Here is a 23,931-nt window from a genome sequence, read left to right on the forward strand (position 1 = left end):
CAGCAGAAAGTGGGATGTCTATTTCATGCAGTGGCATCATAATTAATCAAGTTACCATTTATAGTTGATTGTGATGAAGGGCCAACTGCATTAAATGCTTTGGATGCCCACTTGAGTGCAGTATTTGAACATTATCATTCACAGTAGCTACAAGGGCTGCGGGTGGTATGGATTCTACTGGGCACGTTGGAGCACTCACAGAAAGAAAACAATGAGCGCAAGGCCTTGAACTCTCAGCTGAAGTCATGGTCTGAGAAACAGAGCATCCATGCCAGCCTTAAGTATACTCTTATTTATTATATCTACAGAGTTGATAAGGGCTCCCCCAGTGGCTCGGTAGTAAGGAATCTGCCTGCAGTGCAGGAGACATGGTTTCAATCCCTGGTCTGGAAGATCCCCTGGAGAAGGAAATGCCATGCCTAGAGAATCTCTTGAAAAGAGAAACCTGACAGGCTACAATCTATGGGGTTGCAAAAGGGCTGGACAGGACTGAGTAACTAAACAGCAACAACAGGGCTGATATTGCTAAAATTAAATGTAAAAGTACTTTATATCTGTTATTGAACTTCAATGCCCATTCATCTACAGTCTTCCCACATTCTCATTTGAATGTTAGGGGATTTATTGGGAAAGAATGGAGTACTGAACTTGGCATGGGAACATGTGGCTGGACCCACAGGAGAATGACTGTCTTGAGCCCCAAGTCACTCTGAGCCTTTCTTAGAACTGAGGTAGCTTACCTTTCTGTGTCTGAGGAGACTACCTTTTCTTTGCTAGAAAAATTTGTGATTTCTTCACCTGGGAATAATGATTCACAAGTGAGTATTCATTCTCTTCAAGACTCACCACAACCAGTCATGGTAATTTCTAGGTTCACTGCCAAGGGGGGGATCTTAGAATATTCCAGGGAGGCAAGTGTGTACTATGACCCAGGCATAAATAATTTACGTACCAAAAAATGTGTGAGACTTTATTATTGCACATGTTCAGAACTGTGCAATAATACTGTTATTGGGGAAGTATACTGTTATTGGGGAAGTATACTGAACTGGGGAATCTGCATAAGAGTGGATCCTAAGGGTGTTAGGCCAAAGAGTACAGAATATAACAATAAATAAGACTGAATTCATTGTTATATAAATGTACTTACTAAAGAGTTCAGATTTAATGTGTTAGCTTGGGAAACCACTAGGAGCATATACAGCTTTAAGGTCTAATGATGTCTACTTTGTACCCATTACAAGAGCCTTCAAAATTGTCTTCCACATACTAACTCAATACGTATGTACTGAATTTACTTGAAATCTCAGTGCCTGACCTCTAAAACTAAATGTATTATCAAAAGAGAAAAGAAGAACAGAGGTAAATAATAGAGAATTCACATTGTAAATAAGTAGGGTAAAAGAGATCACAGCCAACTCAAAATATTTATTGATTTACAGATCATTAAAATGTGGAAGAAATTATCTATAGTATGAAAATCCACACAGTAATTTATACATAGTCACCTTTATAATTATATGGGGACATTTTTCACTAAACATTTAGAAAAAGAAATCCAACAAAAATTTGTTTTCTAGGTGTCATACCTCTTATGATTAACTGTTACTTCTCACATTTATTACTAGTTTCTTAAGTGAATAAGAATACCAGAAAGCCAAGCAGTTCTGTTTCCAGAAATAACCCAGAAACTTAAAGGTTTCTGTGGATAGGACAATGTGTATAAGATTTCTATTCCTGGAATCAAACTTGTCTCTAAACCATCTTTAATTAAAAAATGAAGACCACATATGAGAAAATTTTGCTAGGAAGCATATATTATTATTCATGAAAGAATACAAATTCAGTTTCTCCATTTATTTATTTATTTTTATTGGAAGATAATTGCTTTACAGTATTGTGGTGGTCTCTGACATACCTTAATGTGAGTCAGTCATAATTATATATATTTATATCCCCTCTCTCTGGAGCCTCCCTGCCCTCCCAAGTTTCTCCATTTAAAGTAATTCTCTATACTGCGTTTTTATTTTTAAATATAATTTACTATAATAAATTGGGGCTTTCCAGGTGGTGCTAGTGCTAAAGAACATGCCCACGAATGCATGTAGATGCCAGAGACAAGGGTTCGATCCCTGGGTCAGGAAGATCCCAGGGGAAGCCATGGCAATCCACTTCAGTATTTCTTGCCTGGGGAATCCCCATGGACAGAGGAGCCTGGTGGGCTACAGTCCATAGGGTCACAAAGAGTCAGATACAACTGAATCAACCTCACATTCACGCACGCACTGTAATATATTATGCTTAGATTTAATGTTCATTGACCCTGGACAGTTTTAGCTAACAGTGATTCTACTGTCAAGTTTGATCAAATCCTTGTTTCTAATTTTACTCTGTGCTAAAAATTGCCAGTAATTATTTTGAAATCATGTAAACTGGCAAGTTAATATATGGTATTATATCATGGAGGCTATATTAAGAAACTGCAGATCAACTTGTTAGTAACTGAATTTACATACACAAATGTATGCACATCCACAGACTGCCTGCTAATTAATGCATAAAAGAGGAAAATATAATATTTGAATTGTGGTTTGCTGCTGCTTGTAGTAGCAAGTTAAGGACATTCTGCAACAACTAATGCATGTCAGAAAGTGAAAATAGTTTTAGGCTAACATAAGTGTTTTAGATGCTGACATATATCTCATATCTCAGGCATCTTTCAGTGCTGACACTGTAATCAAGAAGGTACAGTTCCTTAAATGAAACTTTGAAGACCTTCACGGAAGTTTAAGTGGTATTCTAACTTAGGAGTGGAATGACTTAATTGCTGTACATTTCAGTCATGGTGCATAAGTATAGGAAACTGACATATTGAGAAATACATGTTGAGTTGGCCAATGAGTCCGTTTGGAATTTCCCGTAACATCTTATGGAAAACCTGAACGAATTTTTTGGCCACCCGATATATACATTCACACTCTCTCTGACACATCTATCACTAGGGAAGCACCAAACCATGTAATCGTTGTTTCTGCTGACAACACCAGCAAACATCTGTGTCTTTCTGCCCTTGGCAGGCTGTCTCCTTCCCTCTGGCCAGTCCCCTCCTCTGCATTGTCACTTACCTCCGCTTGGGGATTTCACAAGTTTTGGCTGGATTCTCTCATGTGGACTATGCTTAATGCCTTTGGAACTAGAATTGTGAGTGTTTTGTCTCTGGTTCTCCTCTCCTCTCTCCCACTGTTTAGTGCTAAGTCTTGTCCTACTCTTTATGACTCCATGGACTGTAGCCCACCAGTCTCCTCCATATATGGGATTTTTCAGCCTAGAATACTGGAGTGGGTTGCCATTTCCTTCTCCCCCCAATCCCAGCCAACTCTTCTTTTGGGTTTCCACAGAATTGTCTTATTTTTGGTACCCAAACAAGGAATCTGGGAAAAGTTCCACAAGGGTAGATTTTAAAAGCATTTAAGTGACAACACCCAATTCCTTGCTAAAATCTGTTGCTTGCCAACACTAAGACTTTGTTTTAAGTCAAGAGACTTGCTTTTGGTGCTTTCTACCCTTGAATGAATTCTTTATCCCTTTTCCACCTCCTCACTCACCCCCTGCATACCATCATCTTATGGTGACTTCTACTCTTAGAAGATTCCATCCTTAAGCCACAGTAAATTGTGTTAGTTAAATGTCAAGCATGAGCTATACTGGTATGTCATAGAGAGGGTTAACATACATTATGTTAACATAATGTTCAATTCAGTTCAGTCGCTCAGTCGTGTCCGACTCTTTGCAACCCCATGAATCGCAGCATTCCAGGCCACCCTGTCCATCACCAACTCCCGGAGTTCACTCAGACTCACATCCATCGAGTCAGTGATGCCATCCAGCCATCTCATCCTTTGTCGTCCCCTTCTCCTCCTGCCCCCAATCCCTCCCAGCATCAGAGTCTTTTCCAATGAGTCAACTCTCTGCATGAGGTGGCCAAAGCACTGGAGTTTCAGCTTTAGCATCATTCCTTCCAAAGAAATCCTGGGGCTGATCTCCTTCAGAAATGGACTGGTTGGATCTCCTTGCAGTCCAAGGGACTCTGTTAACATTATGTTAACATACATTAACATATATGTTAATATGTTGATCGCTTTGGCCCTTGGGATATCCTGGCAGGGTCTTGTTGCATCTGAATATGCACAGCCTTATGCCATTAATTCTGTTTAGAAGGTTGGTACTGTATTCTTTAATAGACTTATATTTTCTACCATTTCATCTAGCATCCCTGGGATATAGATAGATATGAATAATTTAGGTAAAGATCCAGCACTCTAAAAAAATAATTGGAATACATGAATGAATTTTAAGGTACTTGCAGAGCAATCTCATGAGCATGTAATTCCAAATAGCATGTGGCAGAATAAATCATCAACAGACTGCTTTTTAATCTCTACCATCTTAATAGAATAGCAGGTTTACTTATATATATCCCTGAGATATGGGAGTAAATGGAGATTAATGATATATTTGAGTTTCTTTCCAGGTATCAAATATGGGCTGTTGCATTCTAAAACTTATAAGCTATACTGTGGATTTTTATTTAATCTTTAAGTAATTTATTTGCTAACCTTCCCAATATGTTACCTTCAAATTATAGTATAACACAAATAAAATTCAAATGGTTGCATTTTAAAAACAAAACGAAATAAAGGAAAAAGATTAAAGGTTGATTTTTTCCCCCCCTAGGTCATGTTCCATTTTGATTTTTAAATATTTATATTTTCATGAAAGCTTCAAGTTTACACTTCTTAAATAACATATGATTGTTAGAGAAAGTTTGAATTGTTGCTTTTATCATTTAGGATGCTTTGGGATTCAAGCAGTAACAGAGTTTTTAACCACTAACTGTTAAATAATAGGAACACATTACTTCATTATTATAAGTTTAGAGTTTAAATGGTGCCGTCTATCAAATAACTCATTACTTTCCATCTTTCTCCCCTACATTCCTGTTCACCTGGGCTTTCTGCCTCTGGCTGCCCCCTACGTAGTCACAGTATGGATGATGCAGCTACTGGTGCTTCATTCTTTTATAACCACAGCTAAGGCACAAAGTGCAGTGTCCTCTCGAGCATTTCTTTCATCAGGGAGGAGAACCTTTGCAAAAAGTTTCTTCAGCAGGCTTCCCATTGCATCTCACAGTGTTATTATTTTTTTTCTGGAAATTAATGTTATTTATCATTTCTGTTCTGAAATCATTAGGGACAGTGATACTAGACCTGCCCTAGGAACCCTATTTAAAGTGTAAACCATTAATTTGGTTGATGTGTCAGAAATAGATTTTTATAGATATAAGCCATAATTAACCATATAAGTTTAGTAAAACTAAAGTAAGAGAGCATAGAGTAACTGGAGCCTATTATACAGAGTGAAGTAAGCCAGAAAGAAAAACACCAATACAGTATACTAACGCATATATATGGAATTTAGAAAGATGGTAACAATAACCCTGTGTACGAGACAGCAAAAGAGACACTGATGTATAGAACAGTCTTAAGGACTCAGTGGGAGAGGGAGAGGGTGGGAAGATTTGGGAGAATGGCATTGAAGCATGTATAATATCATGTATGAAACGAGTCACCAGTCCAGGTTCGATGCACGATACTGGATGCTTGGGACTGGTGCACTGGGATGACCCAGAGGGATGGTACAGGGAGGCAAGAGGGAGAAGGGTTCAGGATGGGGAGCACGTGTATACCTGTGGCAGATTCATTTCAATATTTGGCAAAACTAACACAATACTGTAAAGTTTAAAAATAAAATAAAATTAAAAAAAAAAAAAAGTGCAAGCTTTGAACTCAGACCTCCTTGAGTTTTAAGTTTGTAATTACTACTAACTAGCTATGTGTTCTTGGGAAATTTATTTAACCTCTTTCTGAGTCTTAGTTTCACAACTGTAGAAGTGGGAATTATATAAAATCTAAATCAGAAATCATGAAAAGATTAATTTAATTAATTGATATAACATTATGTTTAAAACAGTATGTGCTTAATTAATGACAGCTATTCCTGTACTTTTACTAATGACTAAGGGAATCTGAAGAAAATTCCAGTGTTCTCATGCCTAAAAAGTGATGGATGTGGATTCAATCTCTGGTCATTCTAAATTCAGAATCCATGTTCTCTGGATTTACTGTATCATAGTCCCTGTTGTAACTTTGTAAATGTTGCAGACCCAGACATAGGATGAATATTACTGATTCATTAATCAACTGGTTTTTTAATTATAGAGAAATATAAAAATATACTCTCAACATATATAACAAGAAGATTCTTAGATTTTGTGTAAGTTTTTAAAAAACATGATATTAATTCTGCTATGAGTTTATACTCAAAGCATATATATATCACTGAATTTTTTGAAAGATAACTTTTGAGCTTCTAACAAAAATTATTTTTCTCAAACTGAAAGTAAAAGTTCCAGGAATATTTAATGTGAGGATCAAAACATTGTTCTATATGGTATTTAAAAGAAACTATTTATGACAGTGTTTTGTATTTCCGAGAATGTAATACAATTTTGTAAATGAATCCTCAGCTACCCATGTGTTTGGAAGTTGACTCACTTCTACTTCACATACATCAGCAAGGCACATAAAGTTCTTAGGCAGATAGTAAAAAATAATTTTCAACTTATTGCTCCAGAAGAAGAGGCAATAAATAAGAAGAGCAGTTTGTAGAGGGTTGATTATTGGCAAAGAATCCTGTTCAAGATCCAGGAGTTATGAAGGTAGAATAGACTGTGAGTGTTAAGATTAACCAGGCATCACCTTACAGTCTTGATTTTCCTAGACTCTATGCCGGCACACAGACAAATATCACCTATTATTATTTATATTATTAATGGCATATATACATGTGTGTGTTCATGAGCTGTCCAGGTGGCACTAGTGGTAAAGAATCTGCCTGCCAGTTCAGAAGATGCAAGAGATGCAGGTTTGATCCTTGGAACCGGAAGATCCCCTGAAGAGGGAAATGGCAACCCACTCCAGTATTTCTTGCCTGGGAAATCCCATGGACAGAGGAGCCTGGAGGGCTACAGTTGATGAGGCCGCAAAGAATAGGACATGACTGGGTGACTGAACACACATGTATATACATATATATTTTGAGGGATTTTATTCCTGTCCTAGAACTGCTGTAACAAATTACCACAAAGTGTATGGCTCTAAAACAGGGATTATTTTCTCATAGTTCTTAAAGGTGGAAGTCCAAAATCAAGGTGTGAGCAGGGTGCGTTGCTTCTGGATAAATCTGTTGCATGGATCTCTTACAGCTTCCAGTGGCTATTGGCAGTTCTTTGTTTTCATTCGCTTGTAGATCTGTCATTCCAATCCCTGTCTCTGCCTTCATATCGCTTTATGTTTTATGTTTGTCTTATTACAAGGTCATTTGTGAATAGATATGGAACTCACCCACTAATACAGGATGATCTCATATCACGATCTTTAACTTAATCTGCAAAGGCTATTTTTTTTTATACTTTCAATTTTGTTTTGGGGTACAGCCGATTAACAGTGTTGTGATAGTTTCAAGTGAACAGTGAAGGGACTCAGCCATACATCTACATGGATCCATTTTCTCCCAAACTACCCTCTCATCTAGGCTGCCCCATTAACACTGAGCAGAGTTCCATGTGATGTTCGGTAGGTCCTTGTTTGTGATCCATTTTAAAGATAGCAGTGTGTACGTGTCTATTGCAAACTTTCACCTATCCCTTCCCCCATCCTACCTTTGACAACTTTAAGTTCATTCCTAAGTCCGTGAGTCGTTTTCTGTTTTGTAAGTAAGTTCATTTGTATAATTTCATTTCAGATTGCACATATAAGGGATGTTATACAATATTTCTCCTTCTCTGTCTGACTTACTTCACTCAGTTTGACAATCTCTAGGTCCATCCGTGTTTCTGCAAATGGCATTATTTCATTCTTTTTAATGACTGAGTGATGTTCTGTTGTGGTGCAAAGATTATTTTTCCAAATAGAGTCACATTCACAGGTCCTGGGAAGACATATCTTCAGGGGTGTCACCATTTAACTTACTGCAGACTCAAAAGGTGTATTAAGGTTCATTTTGAATTTCTTTCTTTTTTTTTAAATTTTATTTTATTTTTAAACTTTACAATATTGTATTAGTTTTGCCAAATATCGAAATGAATCCACCACAGGTATACCTGTGTTCCCCATCCTGAACCCTCCTCCCTCCTCCCTCCCCATACCCTCCCTCTGGGTCGTCCCAGTGCACCAGCCCCAAGCATCCAGTATCGTGCATCGAACCTGGACTGGTGACTCGTTTCATACATGATATTATACATGCTTCAATGCCATTCTCCCAAATCTTCCCACCCTCTCCCTCTCCCACAGAGTCCATAAGACTGATCTATACATCAGTGTCTCTTTTGCTGTCTCGTACACAGGGTTATTGTTACCATCTTTCTAAATTCCATATATATGCGTTAGTATACTGTATTGGTGTTTTTCCTTCTGGCTTACTTCATTCTGTATAATAGGTTCCAGTTTCATCCACCTCATTAGAACTGATTCAAATGTATTCTTTTTAATGGCTGAGTAATACTCCATTGTGTATATGTACCACAGCTTTCTTATCCATTCATCTGCTGATGGACATCTAGGTTGCTTCCATGTCCTGGCTATTATAAACAGTGCTGCGATGAACATTGGGGTACATGTGTCTCTTTCCCTTCTGGTTTCCTTAGTGTGTATGCCCAGCAGTGGGATTGCTGGATCATAAGGCAGTTCTATTTCCAGTTTTTTAAGGAATCTCCACACTGTTCTCCATAGTGGCTGTACTAGTTTGCATTCCCACCACCAGTGTAAGAGGGTTCCCTTTTCTCCACACCCTCTCCAGCAGTTATTGCTTGTAGACTTTTGGATCGCAGCCATTCTGACTGGTGTGAAATGGTACCTCATAGTGGTTTTGATTTGCATTTCTCTGATAATGAGTGATGTTGAGCATCTTTTCATGTGTTTGTTAGCCATCTGTATGTCTTCTTTGGAGAAATGTCTATTTAGTTCTTTGGCCCATTTTTTGATTGGGTCATTTATTTTTCTGGAGTTGAGCTGTAGAAGTTGCTTGTATATTTTTGAGATTAGTTGTTTGTCAGTTGCTTCATTTGCTATTATTTTCTCCCATTCTGAAGGCTGCCTTTTCACCTTGCTAATAGTTTCCTTTGTTGTGCAGAAGCTTTTAAGTTTAATTACGTCCCATTTGTTTATTTTTGCTTTTATTTCCAATATTCTGGGAGGTGGGTCATAGAGGATCCTGCTGTGATGTATGTCAGAGAGTGTTTTGCCTATGTTCTCCTCTAGGAGTTTTATAGTTTCTGGTCTTATGTTGAGATCTTTAATCCATTTTGAGTTTATTTTTGTGTATGGTGTTAGAAAGTGTTGTAGTTTCATTCTTCTACAAGTGGTTGACCAGTTTTCCCAGCACCACTTGTTAAAGAAATTGTCTTTAATCCATTGTATATTCTTGCCTCCTTTGTCAAAGATAAGGTGTCCATATGTGCATGGATTTATCTCTGGGCTCCCTAACCCTAATTTCTTAGCAAAAGAGATGTAAAATTCTCACGTGAAAGAGGATGACTTAGACCACTTAGTAGAAATGCGTATTCCTGAGCCATTTTCCAGAGATCCAATTGAATAACTATAGGTATGTGCATGTTCAGGAAGCACATGGATGTTTCTGATGCAAATAAGCCTTAGAGGCTTCTTTAGAAACATGCTCAGGGCGGACTAATCCCAGGAGAGGCAAAATAATATATTTACCTGAAACGTGGTCATAAGTAAAAAGGAAAGCACATCCTAGATCCATATGACATTATATTTCGGTATTTGTTACAAACTTGTTGAGAGGGATTTAAGGGTTTTTTTTTTTTTTTTTTTTAATTTTGAATACTAATCAGTCAACCAAAAAATTAACTGGGTATTCTTCAAAGTGAACAGTTTTGAGAGGTTATATGACAGAATTAATTGGAATATTTTTCTTCCAGTGTTTAGCTAGCAAAATAAATCTTGAAAGCATTTAGCATTAATTGGGAAATGAGAGGCAAATGTATTAATATTAGGGAACAGAATTTGGGTTAGTGTTTTCCTTCAGTGTATCCACTGGCTCCTCTCATCACTCTTTTATTTTAGATCCTGTGTTGGGACTTTTCTCAGAGTCAGTACTGTCTGTTAAGTATACTACTCCATCTTTAGAGACTTAAAAATCAGATTATCAGAATTAAAGTCATTTAAAGGAACCTTGGAAATTTCTTTTTGGGGGAAGAATGGATCAAGTTGGTATGTGTATGGGTATGTGTGTGTTGATGTGTTTTAAAAGCTAATGTTGTGATCTTTTGTTTAGATACCCTTTACCCTCAGTATATTTCTAATTCTTTCATGTAGCTAATTTAACATGGGATTATAGATGCCAACTAACTCCTCACTTCTCAGAGTGTGATCTATGATGAGCCCTATGACTGTGAATCTGGAGCTTTTTACAAACACAGAATCTCAGGCATCTTTCAGAACTTCTGAATCAGAATTCATATTTCAGCACATTTTCCCAAGGGATTCCTGTGTTCATTAAAGTTTAGAAGCTGAACAAACCTATGCAGTGCTTCGACAGATCAGTAGTCCCTTTTAATACAGGAGACAATCCTGGTAATGATTCCCAAGGTAACCTTTCCAAAGTGATTTCCAGAACTCTATTGAAATGATACTGAGTTATTCTTTTCTGTAGTATCTCATGTAATAATCTTGTGTTAAGAAACCTATGAAAATTGGGGGAAAATTATATTTTATGAGGAACAAAAACATACATCAGAATTTTAGAAATACTAGAAAAATCAAGATATGATTCTTAGTGGTGTGCAGGCAGGCTGTAGCAAAATATGTCTATATATAAAGTCCCAAGTCATATATCACATTGCTAGGAACAGAGTAGAGCTTTTATTGAACAATGGAATGTAGCTTTGATGTTTTGCAACAGTATAAAAAATGTTCTTTCTAAAAATTTTCTGAATATTTTGCCTTTAAAATTGTGCAGGTTTCTGTTGGTAAATTGATATAGTCACTATGGAGAACAGCATGGAGATTCCTTTAAAAACTAGGAATAAAGCTACCATATGACCCAGCAACCTACTACTGGGCATATTCCCTGAGAAAACCACAATTCAAAGAGATACATGTATTCCAATGTTTATTGCAGCAGTATTTACAATCACCAGGACATGGAAGCAACCTAGATGTCCACTGACAGGTGAATGGATAAAGAAGTTGTGGTACAAAATAATGGACTATTACTCAGCCATAAAAAAGGAATGCATTTAAGTCAGTTGAACTGAGGTGGATGAACCTACAGCCTGTTGTACAGAGTGAAGTAAGTCAGAAGGAGAAAAACAAATATCACGTATTAATTCATGTATGTAGAATCTAGAAACATAGTGCTGATGAACCTATTTGCAGGACAGAAATAGAGACACAGACGTAGAGAATGGAATTGTGGACACAGTAGGGGAAGGGGAGGGTGGGATGAACTGGCGAAAGTAGCATTGATGTATATACATTACCATATGCAAAATAGATAGCTCATGGAAAGTTTCTGTATAACACGAGTGGATCATCCTGCTGCTCTGTGATGACCTACAGGGGTAGGGTGGGGCGGGGGAGGGAGGTTCAAATGGAGGTGACATGTGTATCCATAGGGCTGGTTCACACTGTTGTACAGCAGAAACAAATACAACAGTGTAAAGCAGTTATCCTCCAATTAAAAATAAATTTTCAAAAATTGTTTAGGTATGTTAAAGATAAATATGAACCAGAAAGTTCACCAGGGCTTTTCTTAAAATCAATTTTACATAGAAAATCATGTGTGATATTTTATTTCTTCAAGGTAAGGTATGCCCATATACTTTTATAGCATAGAAAATACACATTGTAAGCAATGACAAATTAATATGAATGAAAACTGAGGCAGAATAGAAAGCTGAGCAACAGACCAAGAATAGATAAAAATTTAGGACTTAAAAAGTATCATTTCAAATAAGTGGGGAAAGATAGTTTGTTCAATAATATTAGGGCACCCGATAAACATTTATGAAGAATTCAGTTTTTTGCATCTCGTATTATTCCCTAAGATAGTTTCTATGAGGCAGGAGATAGATGGGCCCCAGTCTGAACAGCTGCAATTTGTCCTCTGTGGAAGATACTCCAAGATGAGGAGTGAGACAAGAGCTGAGCTCTGTCCAGATAAGCAATAAAAGAACCCGTATTCCTCATTCTTGAAATCAAGAAGACCTTTTTAACTACACTCATGCAGAAGAGTTCCTTGAAGGTCAAGAAGGAAGATGGTACCACCTCATAATAGGTGAGGTCAGCCTATCCATAGGACTATTCACTAGAGTCCAGCTTGGCTAAGAGATGTGCATGCCCTCACAAAAGGTTCCTGAAATATACCAAATACAGACTCGGAACCAGGCAAAGCAAGATCATTGGCCAAAGGAAACCTGGGAGAAATGACCCATAAAAGCGATTCAAACTACCACGAGGGCATGACTTTCTGAGCCCACCTGTGTGTCTATCCACGTGTACTCTTTTTTCCTCTTAATAGTTTATTTTTCCATTGCTTTTCATCACTATGTGAAAATTCATTTCTACTCAGCTGACGGACCAGGCCCTTGTCAATGGTCACTGCTCCCAGGTGTTCTAGTGGTCATGTGCGTGCTAAGTCACTTCGGTTGTATCAGACTCTTTGTGAATGTCATGGACTGTAGCTCACCAGGCTCCTCTGTCTGTAGGCATTCTTCAGGCAAGAAGACTGGAGTGGGTTGCCATGCCCACCTCCAGGATATCTTCCTGACCCAGGGATCGAACAAACGTCACTTACATTTCCTGCATTGGCAGGTGGGTTCCTTACTGTTAGTGTCACCTGGGAAGCCCAGTGGTTAGGATTCAGTTTTCTTACTACTTCGGCCTGACTTCAGTCTCTGGGTGGAAACCAAATTCCTGCTTCAAGCTGCTGCAAGCCTGAGGCCACACGAGATCGTCTCAGTCAGTGTTTCTAAACATTGTTTTTATTAACCCCTGTAAAGAACCTTTTTAGATATATATGTTTTTCCAAATTCAGTCTCCTTCCTTGAAAATTTAATGACACGGATGTAGTCTTTTTATGTACTGCAGCCCTTTGGAGGGTCATGAATGACTTTAATATCTAACATTTTCTGTCCTTTTTCCCTCAACAAACAACTTTGCCTCATAGGGTGATATGGCCATGGTGAGAATGCATGTCCATGAATCTAGAAAAAGTAAAGTTTTAAATGTAACAAAATAATTAAAGAATAAAATAGCTTAATTAAATGTTTATAATTTCAGGGTTATTAACTCCCTTCAAAGGAAAATATTAAAAGACAAAGTGCACAAAAGCGGTATTGGTCTCTCTTGATACCAGTTGAAAAAGCTTCTGAACTATAAAAATCATCATAGCCAAACCTTTAAATTATATTTCTAGATCCATCTTGACAAAGAGGGCACCAGAAAGTTAACAGTCGTTTCTTCTTATTGAGGTTATTAGGTATGTGAAAATGTTCATGCACGTTTGGTACAGTGAACATTACTATCATAATCAGAAAATATTGAAAATGTATAGCTTTTTAGTGGAAAACCTGTGATTATGTTATTTAAACCACTCACCTACCTCATAAGGTCTTGCTTTAATTTCCACTTGATATTTGATTTTGATAATACACGGTTTAGAGTGATTACTTAAGCTCCAGCTTATAAAGTGAGGAAATGTTAGAGCTTACATTTGAACCCAGTAATCTCTGACTTTAAGACTGTTACTGAATAAATCAGGTCCTGCTGCTTGCTGCTTACAAAATCAGTTACATACTCAGAAACAGCAGAGGGGAAGGTGCCTTTAATCAGAATGCCAGCAGTCTGGGGAGATGGTGGATTTAGCGTCTCCCTAAAACCACTCTGAAGATTCTTCTTGGCCATGAAAGTTCTCAAGAGAAACAGGGAAATCATCTCAGTTAATCACTGAGATAGGAAGTCATAATCATCACCAGCCCCTGCTGTGAGCTGGCTTGTGTGCAGGCTTCTCCACTCCTTTAGATAAGATCTTGTTCACACTGATTGGTCACACAGCTTGTTCAGTAGATTACAGAAGGGGAAGCTGGGGAAGAGATCTGGTCATCTGTTAATTATTTACTCTTTGTTTCTACTTCTTTGATCTACGGAAAGAACCGACAAGTCAGGCAAGGTATGGTGTGATTAAAAGATGTGAAATGTGCGCTTGGGCTGAGATGAGCAGAGCATGGGGGTGGCTGGTTTAAAAGTTAGTTCCAATACAGCCTTGCTAAAGTGTCAGGAAAAGGGGTTTCCTGCCCAGGGCTGTTTCCTGTAAACAAGTACTTATAAAGAATTTGAAATTACTATATTATGTGATTTTTCTCCAAGTTATTTTTTAAGGCTTAGCCATGGTCTGTGATTTTTAAACTCATCAATCCCAGTTTTGAAATAGTTCCACTGTGGATGTGTCTTGATTGACCATTAATTTGGCACTCAAAATTCTGGTTTCCTCTGGAACTGACATTTAGAAAGAGTCAAATTTCTTAGCCACATAAAGTCTTAATTAGAAAAGTGTATAACTCTCTAATTAGTTTCTATTATACACAAAAGCTGCTGTGCTACTACTGCTAAGTCGCTTCAGTCGTGTTCGACTCTGTGCAACCCCATAGAGGGCAGCCCACTAGAATTTCCCGCCCCTGGGATTCTCCAGGCAAGAACACTGGAGTGGGTTGCCATTTCCTTCTCCAATACATGAAAGTGAAAAGTCAAAGTGAAGTCGCTCAGTTGTGCCAGACTCTTAGCGACCCCATGGACGGCAGCCTACCAGGCTCCTCTGTCCATGGATTTTCCAGGCAAGAGTACTGGAGTCGGGTGCCATTGCCTTCTCCGCATACATAAAGGCAGTAACCTATTAAAACATACATAAGTTGCTCAGCAGTTAACTTTAGTTTTCCTAATTGATTCCTCTTTATCTTGCTTCCCTTGTCTGATGTTTAGATTTGTATAAAATGTCCCCAGTTCTCATTGTACTTAGCTTTATTTTTAATACTTTAGTCTTTTGCACTACACACAAGCAAATGTTTTATAGAACACTGGGGGTCCTTCTTAGTAAGTCAGAGTTTATTTTATTAATATTATTCAGGGTCACTGTCAACTTTTAATTAATTATTAGCATACAAGTATAACTAACACCTTTTTTCTGTACTTGAATAGAAATATTCACCTTATCTGTTCTCATGGTATGCTAGCTCTTTTCATCCATTTGTCAATCTGGGCACCTGCATTCACTCCCAATTCTTTGTTTTATTACACTTATTTCCAAAAATCCAGAGTCATGAAAGGTATATTGGTGAAAATTAAGGCAACAGTCAACATAGTTTCATTTAGTTAGAATATTCTGGCAGGACTGAGAGAAGCTGAGAAACAATGGTCCCCACTATTTTTTGATTCCCCCATGAATCTTAATGTTCTGGGAAGAAAAATGGGTGTTGACAAACCAGGTTAACTTTAAAGACATGAGCCAAATTTTACCCAATTTAGGTTCAGTGATGCACAACTTGGTCCCTGGTTTGGAAGGCAGAGCTGTCAAGAGCTCATCTGAGAATAATGAGGTAGACTCGTGGGACAGGTTCTGGTGTGTTGGCTCACTTGGAAGTTGGTGGTGTACCACATCTGCCTGAATGTTGTTGTTGTTAAAAATTATTTATTTATTTTTTTGGCTTGGCGGGGTCTTCGTTGCTGCGTGCAGGCTTTTTCCAGTTGCAGCGTGCAGACTTCCCACTGTGGTGGCTTCTGTTGCAGAGCACAGGCTGTAGGCCCACGGGCTCAGTAGCTGTGGTGCATAGGCTTAGTTGCTCCATGGCATGTGGGGTCTTTCCGGGACAGGGTTCAAACCCTTTTCCCCTCAAACTGGCAGGTGGGCTCTTAACCACTGGACCACAGGGGAAGTCCCTGAATGTTGTTTAATCTAAAGTGTTTTATATTGCACATGTATATACGAGCAACATGCCACAATACAGATAATTTCTTATCTAGTTATTAGGACAATTCAGGGAAGATGACTATAGTTAAGAAAATGTTTTTAGGTTAATTTCTGATATCATGCATGTGTGCTAAAAAGTAATAAAGTGAATAAGAGCTATTTAGAATTTTAATTCAAAACCGTATTTGAGTCATCACCATATGAAATGCCTTTTAAGAGCTTAAAATGTAGCTGTGCTTTCAATCCTCTTTACTCTCATACTTGAATATGTAAAATTATATATTGATAATTCTTTCTAGTAGCAGTGTCAGACTAATTTCCTAATTACATATTCTACAGACATATTAAAATCAATTTATATCTGTGAACACTAGTTAAGATGTAAGTAAGACTTGGCTACAGATAATCTTCTGAATAGATAAATGTGGTGAGATGAAGTTAAAATGGTCCCTAATGACAAAGCAAGTGTTCCAATAAAAATAGCAACTTGTTTTTCCTCAAAAATCTTATCACTTATGTGTGTGTCTGTTTATATCCATATCTTTCTCTGCTTTGTCACTATATCCTGCCACGTGGTGTCATCTCTAGAAAACAGATAAAGGAAGGAAACTGATCAAAATTGTCTCAAAAATTTCAAGAAAAATGACACTATCTTCAAAGATAAATACTCTCCTCTTTTTTTAAGCTTAGAAATTTTAAATTGATAACCATAATCTAAGAAAAATAAATTTCAAAATTCTGTTTACATTTCAAATATAGTCAGAATCATTTTGTTTTCTGGGACTCATTTGACACTATGTAGCTCAAGAATGCAATAGGGGAAAAAGAGATATTTGGTTTCCAGTCTATTATGCACTGTGTACTTTAGATATGTCATTTAAACTGTCTGGGCTGTAGCTTCCAAGCTGTAAAATAAGATGGTATTTAACTTTAACATACTTTGTAATTTTAACAGGTAGAAGTAGCCAGTAGCAGCTACCTCAGGCAGTAGTAAGCGTCAGAATCAGGTGACATATTAACAGACAGAGAGAGGACATAGATGGTTTCCTGGAACTTGATACCATCAGGGTCAGCAATAGGGCCTATAACTCAAGTATTGATATTAAAAGTCTGTTCAACCAGGAAAAAATATGCTGTCAGAAGATAGTTTGTCTCTCAGAAATCATACCTAAAATATTAGAAAGCCATAGAGATGCATTAGTAAGAGGAAGGATGTCATATGGGCGTGCCTACCATGTATCAACCAGTGATGTTATTTTTCTTCTCAACTGCCCTGAGAATAAAAGGGTTTCCCCCCAACTTAAGTACATTATCTGAATCATGAAGGTTAAGAAACTGGCCTAATATCAAAATTAGGATAAATTAGGATCTGGACTCTGGCTGTCTTCTAATACACAGCTGGCTAGTTATGACAGTGACCACCAAATCTAGCTGGACCTTAGGTTTCCTGGGTGCAGTTTAAAAGTACAGATTGCTAGACATCATTCCAGACTACTGGAATCAAAACTCTGGGCACGAGGCCACGAATCTGTTTTGTTAGAGAGCTCTTGAAAGAACTTTGCTGACAGCTTGGTTTGAGAAAGATAGAGGTCTCAAGTCCATACAGAAGGGAAAGAGGACTGAGGAACAGAAGTAATATGTACTGCAAAATCTGACATATGTAATTATTGAAACAGTTTTCGACCACCACTTCTGAAGTTTTACTTCTATGACATACTAATTCTACCCATCTCAAACCCTATAATCCTTCTTTCTCCAACCATTTTACTACATAGAATTTGTTGGTAAGTATTTAAATACCAAAATTAAAAAAAATCTGTTTTATTATCTTCCTTTCTGGTAAGAAAGACTCAAATTATAGTATAATATAGTTACATTTCTAACTATACTCATTGAAATAAATGAAATATAAACCCTACATAAATCAGATTGTGTTTGTTCCAAGACTTTGAACATTATTGCTAATTGACACTTTGAAAAGTCTTGTCCATTTAAAGATAGGATACATTGAAAATGCATTTTTAGAAGAGCTGTTGCAACTGGAAAATAGGGATGTTGAAACTAACAAACCTTTACAAAGAAATACTTACCCTTTAGGTAGCATATATCTTTTTTCCTAAGAAGAAAACAGCATTTTATGTCCATGTTAAAATTATATCCATTGGCAGAAAAGTTCTATTGACCATCTATATGATGCTTAATGTAACAACCTACAGGCTTTTTATTACCCTCTATATGTTAATTATTAGTCATTCCTTTGAGTTCAGTTCAGTTCAGTTCAGTCGCTCCATCATGTCTGACTCTTTGTGACCCCATGAACCACAGCACGCCAGGCCTCCCTGTACATCTCCAACTCCCGGAGTTTACCCAAACTCATGTCCATTGAGCTGGTGATGCCATCCAAACATCTCATCCTCTGTCGTCCCCTTCTCCTCCTGCCCTCAATCTTTCCCAGCATTAGGGTCTTTTCAAATGAGTCAGTTCTTCTCATCAGGTGGCCAAAGTATTGGAGTTTCAGCTTCAACATCAGTCCTTCCAATGAACACCCAGGACTGATCTCCTTTAGGATGGACTGATTGGATCTCCTTGCAGTCCAAGGGACTCTTCAGAGTCTTCTCCAACACCACAGTTCAAAAGCATCAATTCTTCGGCACTCAGCTTTCTTTATAGTCCAACTCTCACATCCATACATGACTACTGGAAAAATCATAGCCTTGACTAGATGGACCTTTGTTGGCAAAGTAATGTCTCTGCTTTTTAATATGCTGTCTAAGTGGGTCATAACTTTCCTCCCAAGGAGTAAGCATCTTTTAATTTCATGGCTGCAGTCACCATCTGCAGTTATTTTGGAGCCCCCCAAAATAAAGTCTGACACTGTTTCCACTGTTTCTCCATCTATTTGTCATGAAGTGATGGGACCAGCCAGATGCCATGATCTTAGTTTTCTGAATGTTGAGCATTAAGCCAACTTTTTCACTCTTCTCTTTCACCTTCATCAGTAGGCTCTTTAGTTCTTCACTTTTTGCCATAAGGATGGTGTCATCTGCATATCTCAGGTTATTGATATTTCTCCTGGTGATCTTGATTCCAGCTTGTGCTTCTTCCAGCCCAGTGTTTCTCATGATGTACTCTGCATATAAGTTAAATAAGCAGGGTGACAATATACAGCCTTGATGTACTCCTTTTTCTGTTTGGAACCAGTCTGTTGTTCATGTCCAGTTCTAACTGTTGCTTCCTGACCTGCATATAGGTTTCTCAAGAGGCAGGTCAGGTGGTCTGCTATTCCCATCTCTTGAAGAATTTTCCACAGTTTATTGCGATCCACACAGGCAAAGGCTCTGGCATAGTCAGTAAAGCAGAAATAGATGTTTTTCTGGAACTCTCTTGTTTTTTCGATGATCCAGAGGATGTTGGCAATTTGATCTCTGGTTCCTCTGCCTTTTCTAAAACCAGCTTGAACATCTGGAATTTCACGGTTCACGTTCTGCTGGAGCCTGGCTTGAGAATTTTGAGCATTACTTTACTAGCATGTGAGATGAGTGCAATTGTGCAGTAGTTTGAACATTCTTTGGCATTGCCTTTCTTTTGGATTGGAATGAAAACTGACCTTTTCCAGTCCTGTGGCCACTGCTGTCATTCCTTTAGAAGATTTTTTTTCCCCCTAGTTTTGATGAAGTAGAAAATGTTTGAGCCAATTTTGGTGGCTACAAAATGAGAAAGCAGTGACTTTTTCCATTAGTAATATTTTGAGTAATGGGGCTATTTTCTTTAAGAGCATGCTTATACGTGTCTATTCATTTAAAAAACTTTTTTTGTTTTATATCCATTATGATTTTCCTACTTTCTAGTTGCCACATTACTTTCAGTGTCAAAACAGAATCCTAAGAGAATAAAAGGAATAACAAAACTGCAGCAATTAAGTAAGATTATTTAAATGGCAACAATCAAGTAATTTACAGTATAAAACCAATAATATAAAAATATCAATGATGAGCTAAGTAGGAATGCCCTGACTTTTGACAGTCAAAACTAATGTAGGCAAAGCCAGAGGCTAAGAATAAATAGGGAAAAGTGAAAGAACTGTAATGAATTAAAGCTATATTAAAATAAGCAAAGTGGGAAGGAAAATGCTCATGTATCAGTCAGGTTCCCAGCAGGTAACAACATGGAGAGTTGGGCTTTTTGAGTATACTTCTCAGTTCACAAAGGTGGCTGCTAATTAAAGGAACCACAGGGGTTGTGAAGGCGCTTGGGTTAGCAACATCTGAAAGACATCACGCCTATAGGTGTTAGTAGATCCTGCTGAGATGTAGAGTAGGCGAGGGGGCCCCTTCTGTCTGAAACTGTGGTCCTAAAGGTACATAGTCCAGTCAGAATAGCACAGAAGAGAAAGGAAGCAGAAATTTCCTGTCAGTGCATCTCACTGGACACACTCAACTGCAAGGCACCAACTAAGACAAAGTTCTAGATGGTTTGAATTTACGTGTAACTTTTTTTTTCAGTTTTGTTTTTATTTGCCTACCTTCAGCTCAGTTCAGATGTACTGCCTGAATAATCCAGACATATATTGTCCCCCACCACCACTCTTTGCCATGTGTGGGTGCTAAGTCCCTTCAGTCATGTCCAACTCTTTGTGACCCTATGGACTGTAGCCTGTCAGGCTCCTCTGCCCATGGGGATTCTTCAGGCAAGGATACTGGAGTGGGTTGTTGTGCCCTGCTCCAGGGGATCTTCCCAATCCAGGGATCAAACCCGTGTCTCTTAAGTCTCCAGAATTGGCAGGTGGGTTCTTTACCACTAGTGCCTCCTGGAAAGCCCCACTCTTTCCCACTGGTTTTTTAAATAAAATCTTTGCTTCTAAAACTGAAACACTAAAGCATTAAAATACAGAAAACTCTTTAGCCCACTTCACAAAAGCATTAACAGATGATGTATCCCTTTTGTAACTATTTAAAGACAAACTGAGTTAACACAGACACCAGTTGTACATAGACACAGAGATGCTTAACTGCAAGAACTCAAAAAACTCTATTCAGTGTTGTACTGACAAACCATTGAAGACACGAAGTCCCAAACATGGCTAAATATGGGTCTCAGGATGGGTCAGGATAGAGAGACCAGCTGCACCTCACAACGTGGCAACTTGGATTGGGTAGGGTGAAGGGATTTGGAGACACTGGTTTGTAATAGGGGCAGTATGCAGCCCTTAGCATGTGGCCTTTGCAGGGCACCATTATGTAGCAACTCATTACCAAGCAATGGTTACCAGGGTTAGAGTAGCCGTTAGAGGTCCTGCTTAACCATTGGTGGGAGTCACAGTGGGCCCCACCCCGAAGCTAGCAGCTGTCATCAAGCCGCCGTTAGAGATCCTGTTTAGCCATTGGTTGGCGCTGCAGTTGGCCCCTCCCCCAAGCGTGCAACTGTCAGTGAGCAACCGTTAGCCGACCCATCTCACCCAACGGTCCCCAGAGTGGTGGTCAGTCATCGCTGGTGGCCATCAGGTGGAGAGTGAGGTAAGAAGTGGGTTCAGACATTTTTATGGGGCTCTCCAGCTCATCTGGCCTCCGACTGGCAGGTGAGCTGGGAGACGCAGGGAACAGGCTGTGGGCTGTGTCCTGCAGGGCTCCAGAGCCCTCACCAAGGCCATGCACTGGCGGGACCCAGCCCTTGAGGCGGTGGTGAACCTATTTCTCTTCTCCGCCTCTGCGACCTAAAGGCTGCAGCCGTCTGCAGTGGGACGGGGTCTGTGGGGGTCTGTCCCCACTTGGGTGTCCTGAGGAGCCTGAGAGCCAGCTGGTTCCTGGATGCCTGCCTCCCTCAGTGGTGACAGCCCGTCAGGGTCTGGGGATTTGGCTTTGAGGGAGCCACCAGCTCAAAGAAGCCACACCTCTTCCGAGTCAGAACTGGGACCTCAGAGGATGAGACTTGTGCCTTGGCACCTGGCCCTTTCTTGTCAGGACAGAGAATGACATTCTTTTGGTAGAGATTTATAGGAGATTCTTACCTGTCCTCAAGAACACAGGCTCTGACATCATGAAGTTTGCAAGACTCACCCCACCTCTCCCTCACCTTTCCTTTGTACAAAAGGGCTTTGTGAGAATGTTTGGGGAGTTGGAGGTTTTTAAGGCAGAAGCCACCCGTCTCCTTGCAGGGACCTATAGTAAACCTTTCTCTGCTCCACACTCTCATGTTTTGGTGTTATTTGGCCTCACTGAACATCAAAACTGACTTGAGTTTTTGGTAACAGTTTTATGTTAACTGTGATGCATGAAACTGACTCTTATGTGGTTAGTGTGTTACCGGGCCCAATGTCTTCCTGCTCACTGCACGACAGGTCAATAAACTGGGAGACGAGTTGTTGGAGCAAGGAATGATGACTTTAATTGGAAGGCTAGCAGATTGAGGAGATGGCAGACTAGCTTCTCTGAGAACCATCTCTTCTCTGTCAGGATTCAGGGTCCTTTTGTATTCAATTGGGAGGAGGAAGGGGCTTTCAGTGGTACCAACAAATGACAGAGCAGGACTGTTAACTGGTTGCTGATTGACAGTTGCTCATTTGGTGGGGAGGAGAAGCCCAATAGGGTGTGGGATCAACTGGCTGAGTAGGACTGTTATAGCTAGCGTCTATCTCAGTGGAGCCAGGGAGAAAAAGGCCCCTCATGCCTTGGGTCACATCTGGGACCACTGCTACAGGGGGTGGTGGGGAGACACAGAAGGTACAGATCTGTACCTCAGAGGGCTTTATTTGTGTTGGGAGCTCACGCTGTGATCTGCCTTTGTGCAGTTTTCTTCATCATGGCCATTAGGAGCTGGGAGGGCAGCTGGCTTTCTGGCTGGACCTGAGAGTTATAGTTCCACTGTGCTGAGTAGCCTCCTTGTTTGCCTTGGTGTGCTCCATGTAGCCCCTGTGACCCTAGATTGTAGGATGGCCTGCCTGAGCCATAGCTGTTCCTCCGCTCTGGCCTCCACTCTCACTGTGGTTGGATTTGCTCTTCTAGCTGTAGCTGTGGTCTCATCTGCACCTCCAGGAACTGTAGGAGGCTGAATAGGGAAGTAGCTGCCTCCTCCTTAATGGCAACCTGTCTGACTGGCCTGAGGGACCATAGTTGCTACGATGGCTCTGGTCGCAGGACTGTGCTGGCCTTGGTAGGACTGGTGGCCTGAGCTGTGGGGAGGGCTTCTACTCACTCCCAGACAGCTGTTTCTTTCTGGTGTGTTTTGGGGGTGATGGTGAGTTGTAGTTGTCAGCTTGGTAGTAAGAACTGTAGCCAGAAGAGTAGGAACTATAGCCACAAGAGTCACCACCGGAATTGTCAGAATGCACTCTGTTCCTATAGAATTGACTACAGCAGCAGTCATTGAGTTGCCTCAAAAAAATGTGTCCAGTGGGAATTTTTATGAACAATGATCACCATATAATGGCAGAGCATCCTTCCATTTATCCAACACAAGAGGACTCGGAGGCACTCCAGAACATGGCGTCCCACAGGGAGTGGACTCTCAAAGTCATGTCCCACTGGATCGCTGAGCAGAAGGAAGGCAGTGGCAATCATGCTGATTCTGAGAACGTGGATGTTCCTAAGAAGGATGGAGACAAAAGAAGTGGCCAGGGAGCAGAAAACAAAGCACATGACTAGAACCCTGAGGGGAGTGATATGTGTTGGCCTCTTGGCAAAGGGCCTGCTCTTCAGGGGGGACTTGGACCTGCAGCTGATGCTATTGTGTAAGGAACCACCTATGACTGCCCTACTGGACAGGGTGGCTGACAGCCTGGCTATCCACTCACTGCTGTTACAGATGACAAGTATGTAACACATGTAATTCTTA

The 23,931-nt window shown here is 39.6% G+C and overlaps 1 protein-coding gene across 8 annotated transcripts in view; it reads left to right on the forward strand.

The window, feature by feature from the left end:
• Positions 1-23,931, forward strand: part of GPC5 (glypican 5) — a 1,584,132-nt gene that overhangs the window by 139,248 nt on the left and 1,420,953 nt on the right. Inside the window, exons 1-2 of one of the 8 annotated variants that reach the window (XM_059892044.1) lie at positions 21,431-21,617; positions 23,442-23,908. In XM_059892044.1, the coding sequence (XP_059748027.1) occupies positions 23,656-23,908 (253 nt within the window). In that variant the 5' untranslated portion in view covers positions 21,431-21,617; positions 23,442-23,655. 8 annotated transcript variants of the gene reach the window in all.

This window comes from Bos taurus, chromosome 12, assembly GCF_002263795.3.
Source record: "Bos taurus isolate L1 Dominette 01449 registration number 42190680 breed Hereford chromosome 12, ARS-UCD2.0, whole genome shotgun sequence".
Taxonomy (NCBI): Eukaryota; Metazoa; Chordata; class Mammalia; order Artiodactyla; family Bovidae; genus Bos; species Bos taurus.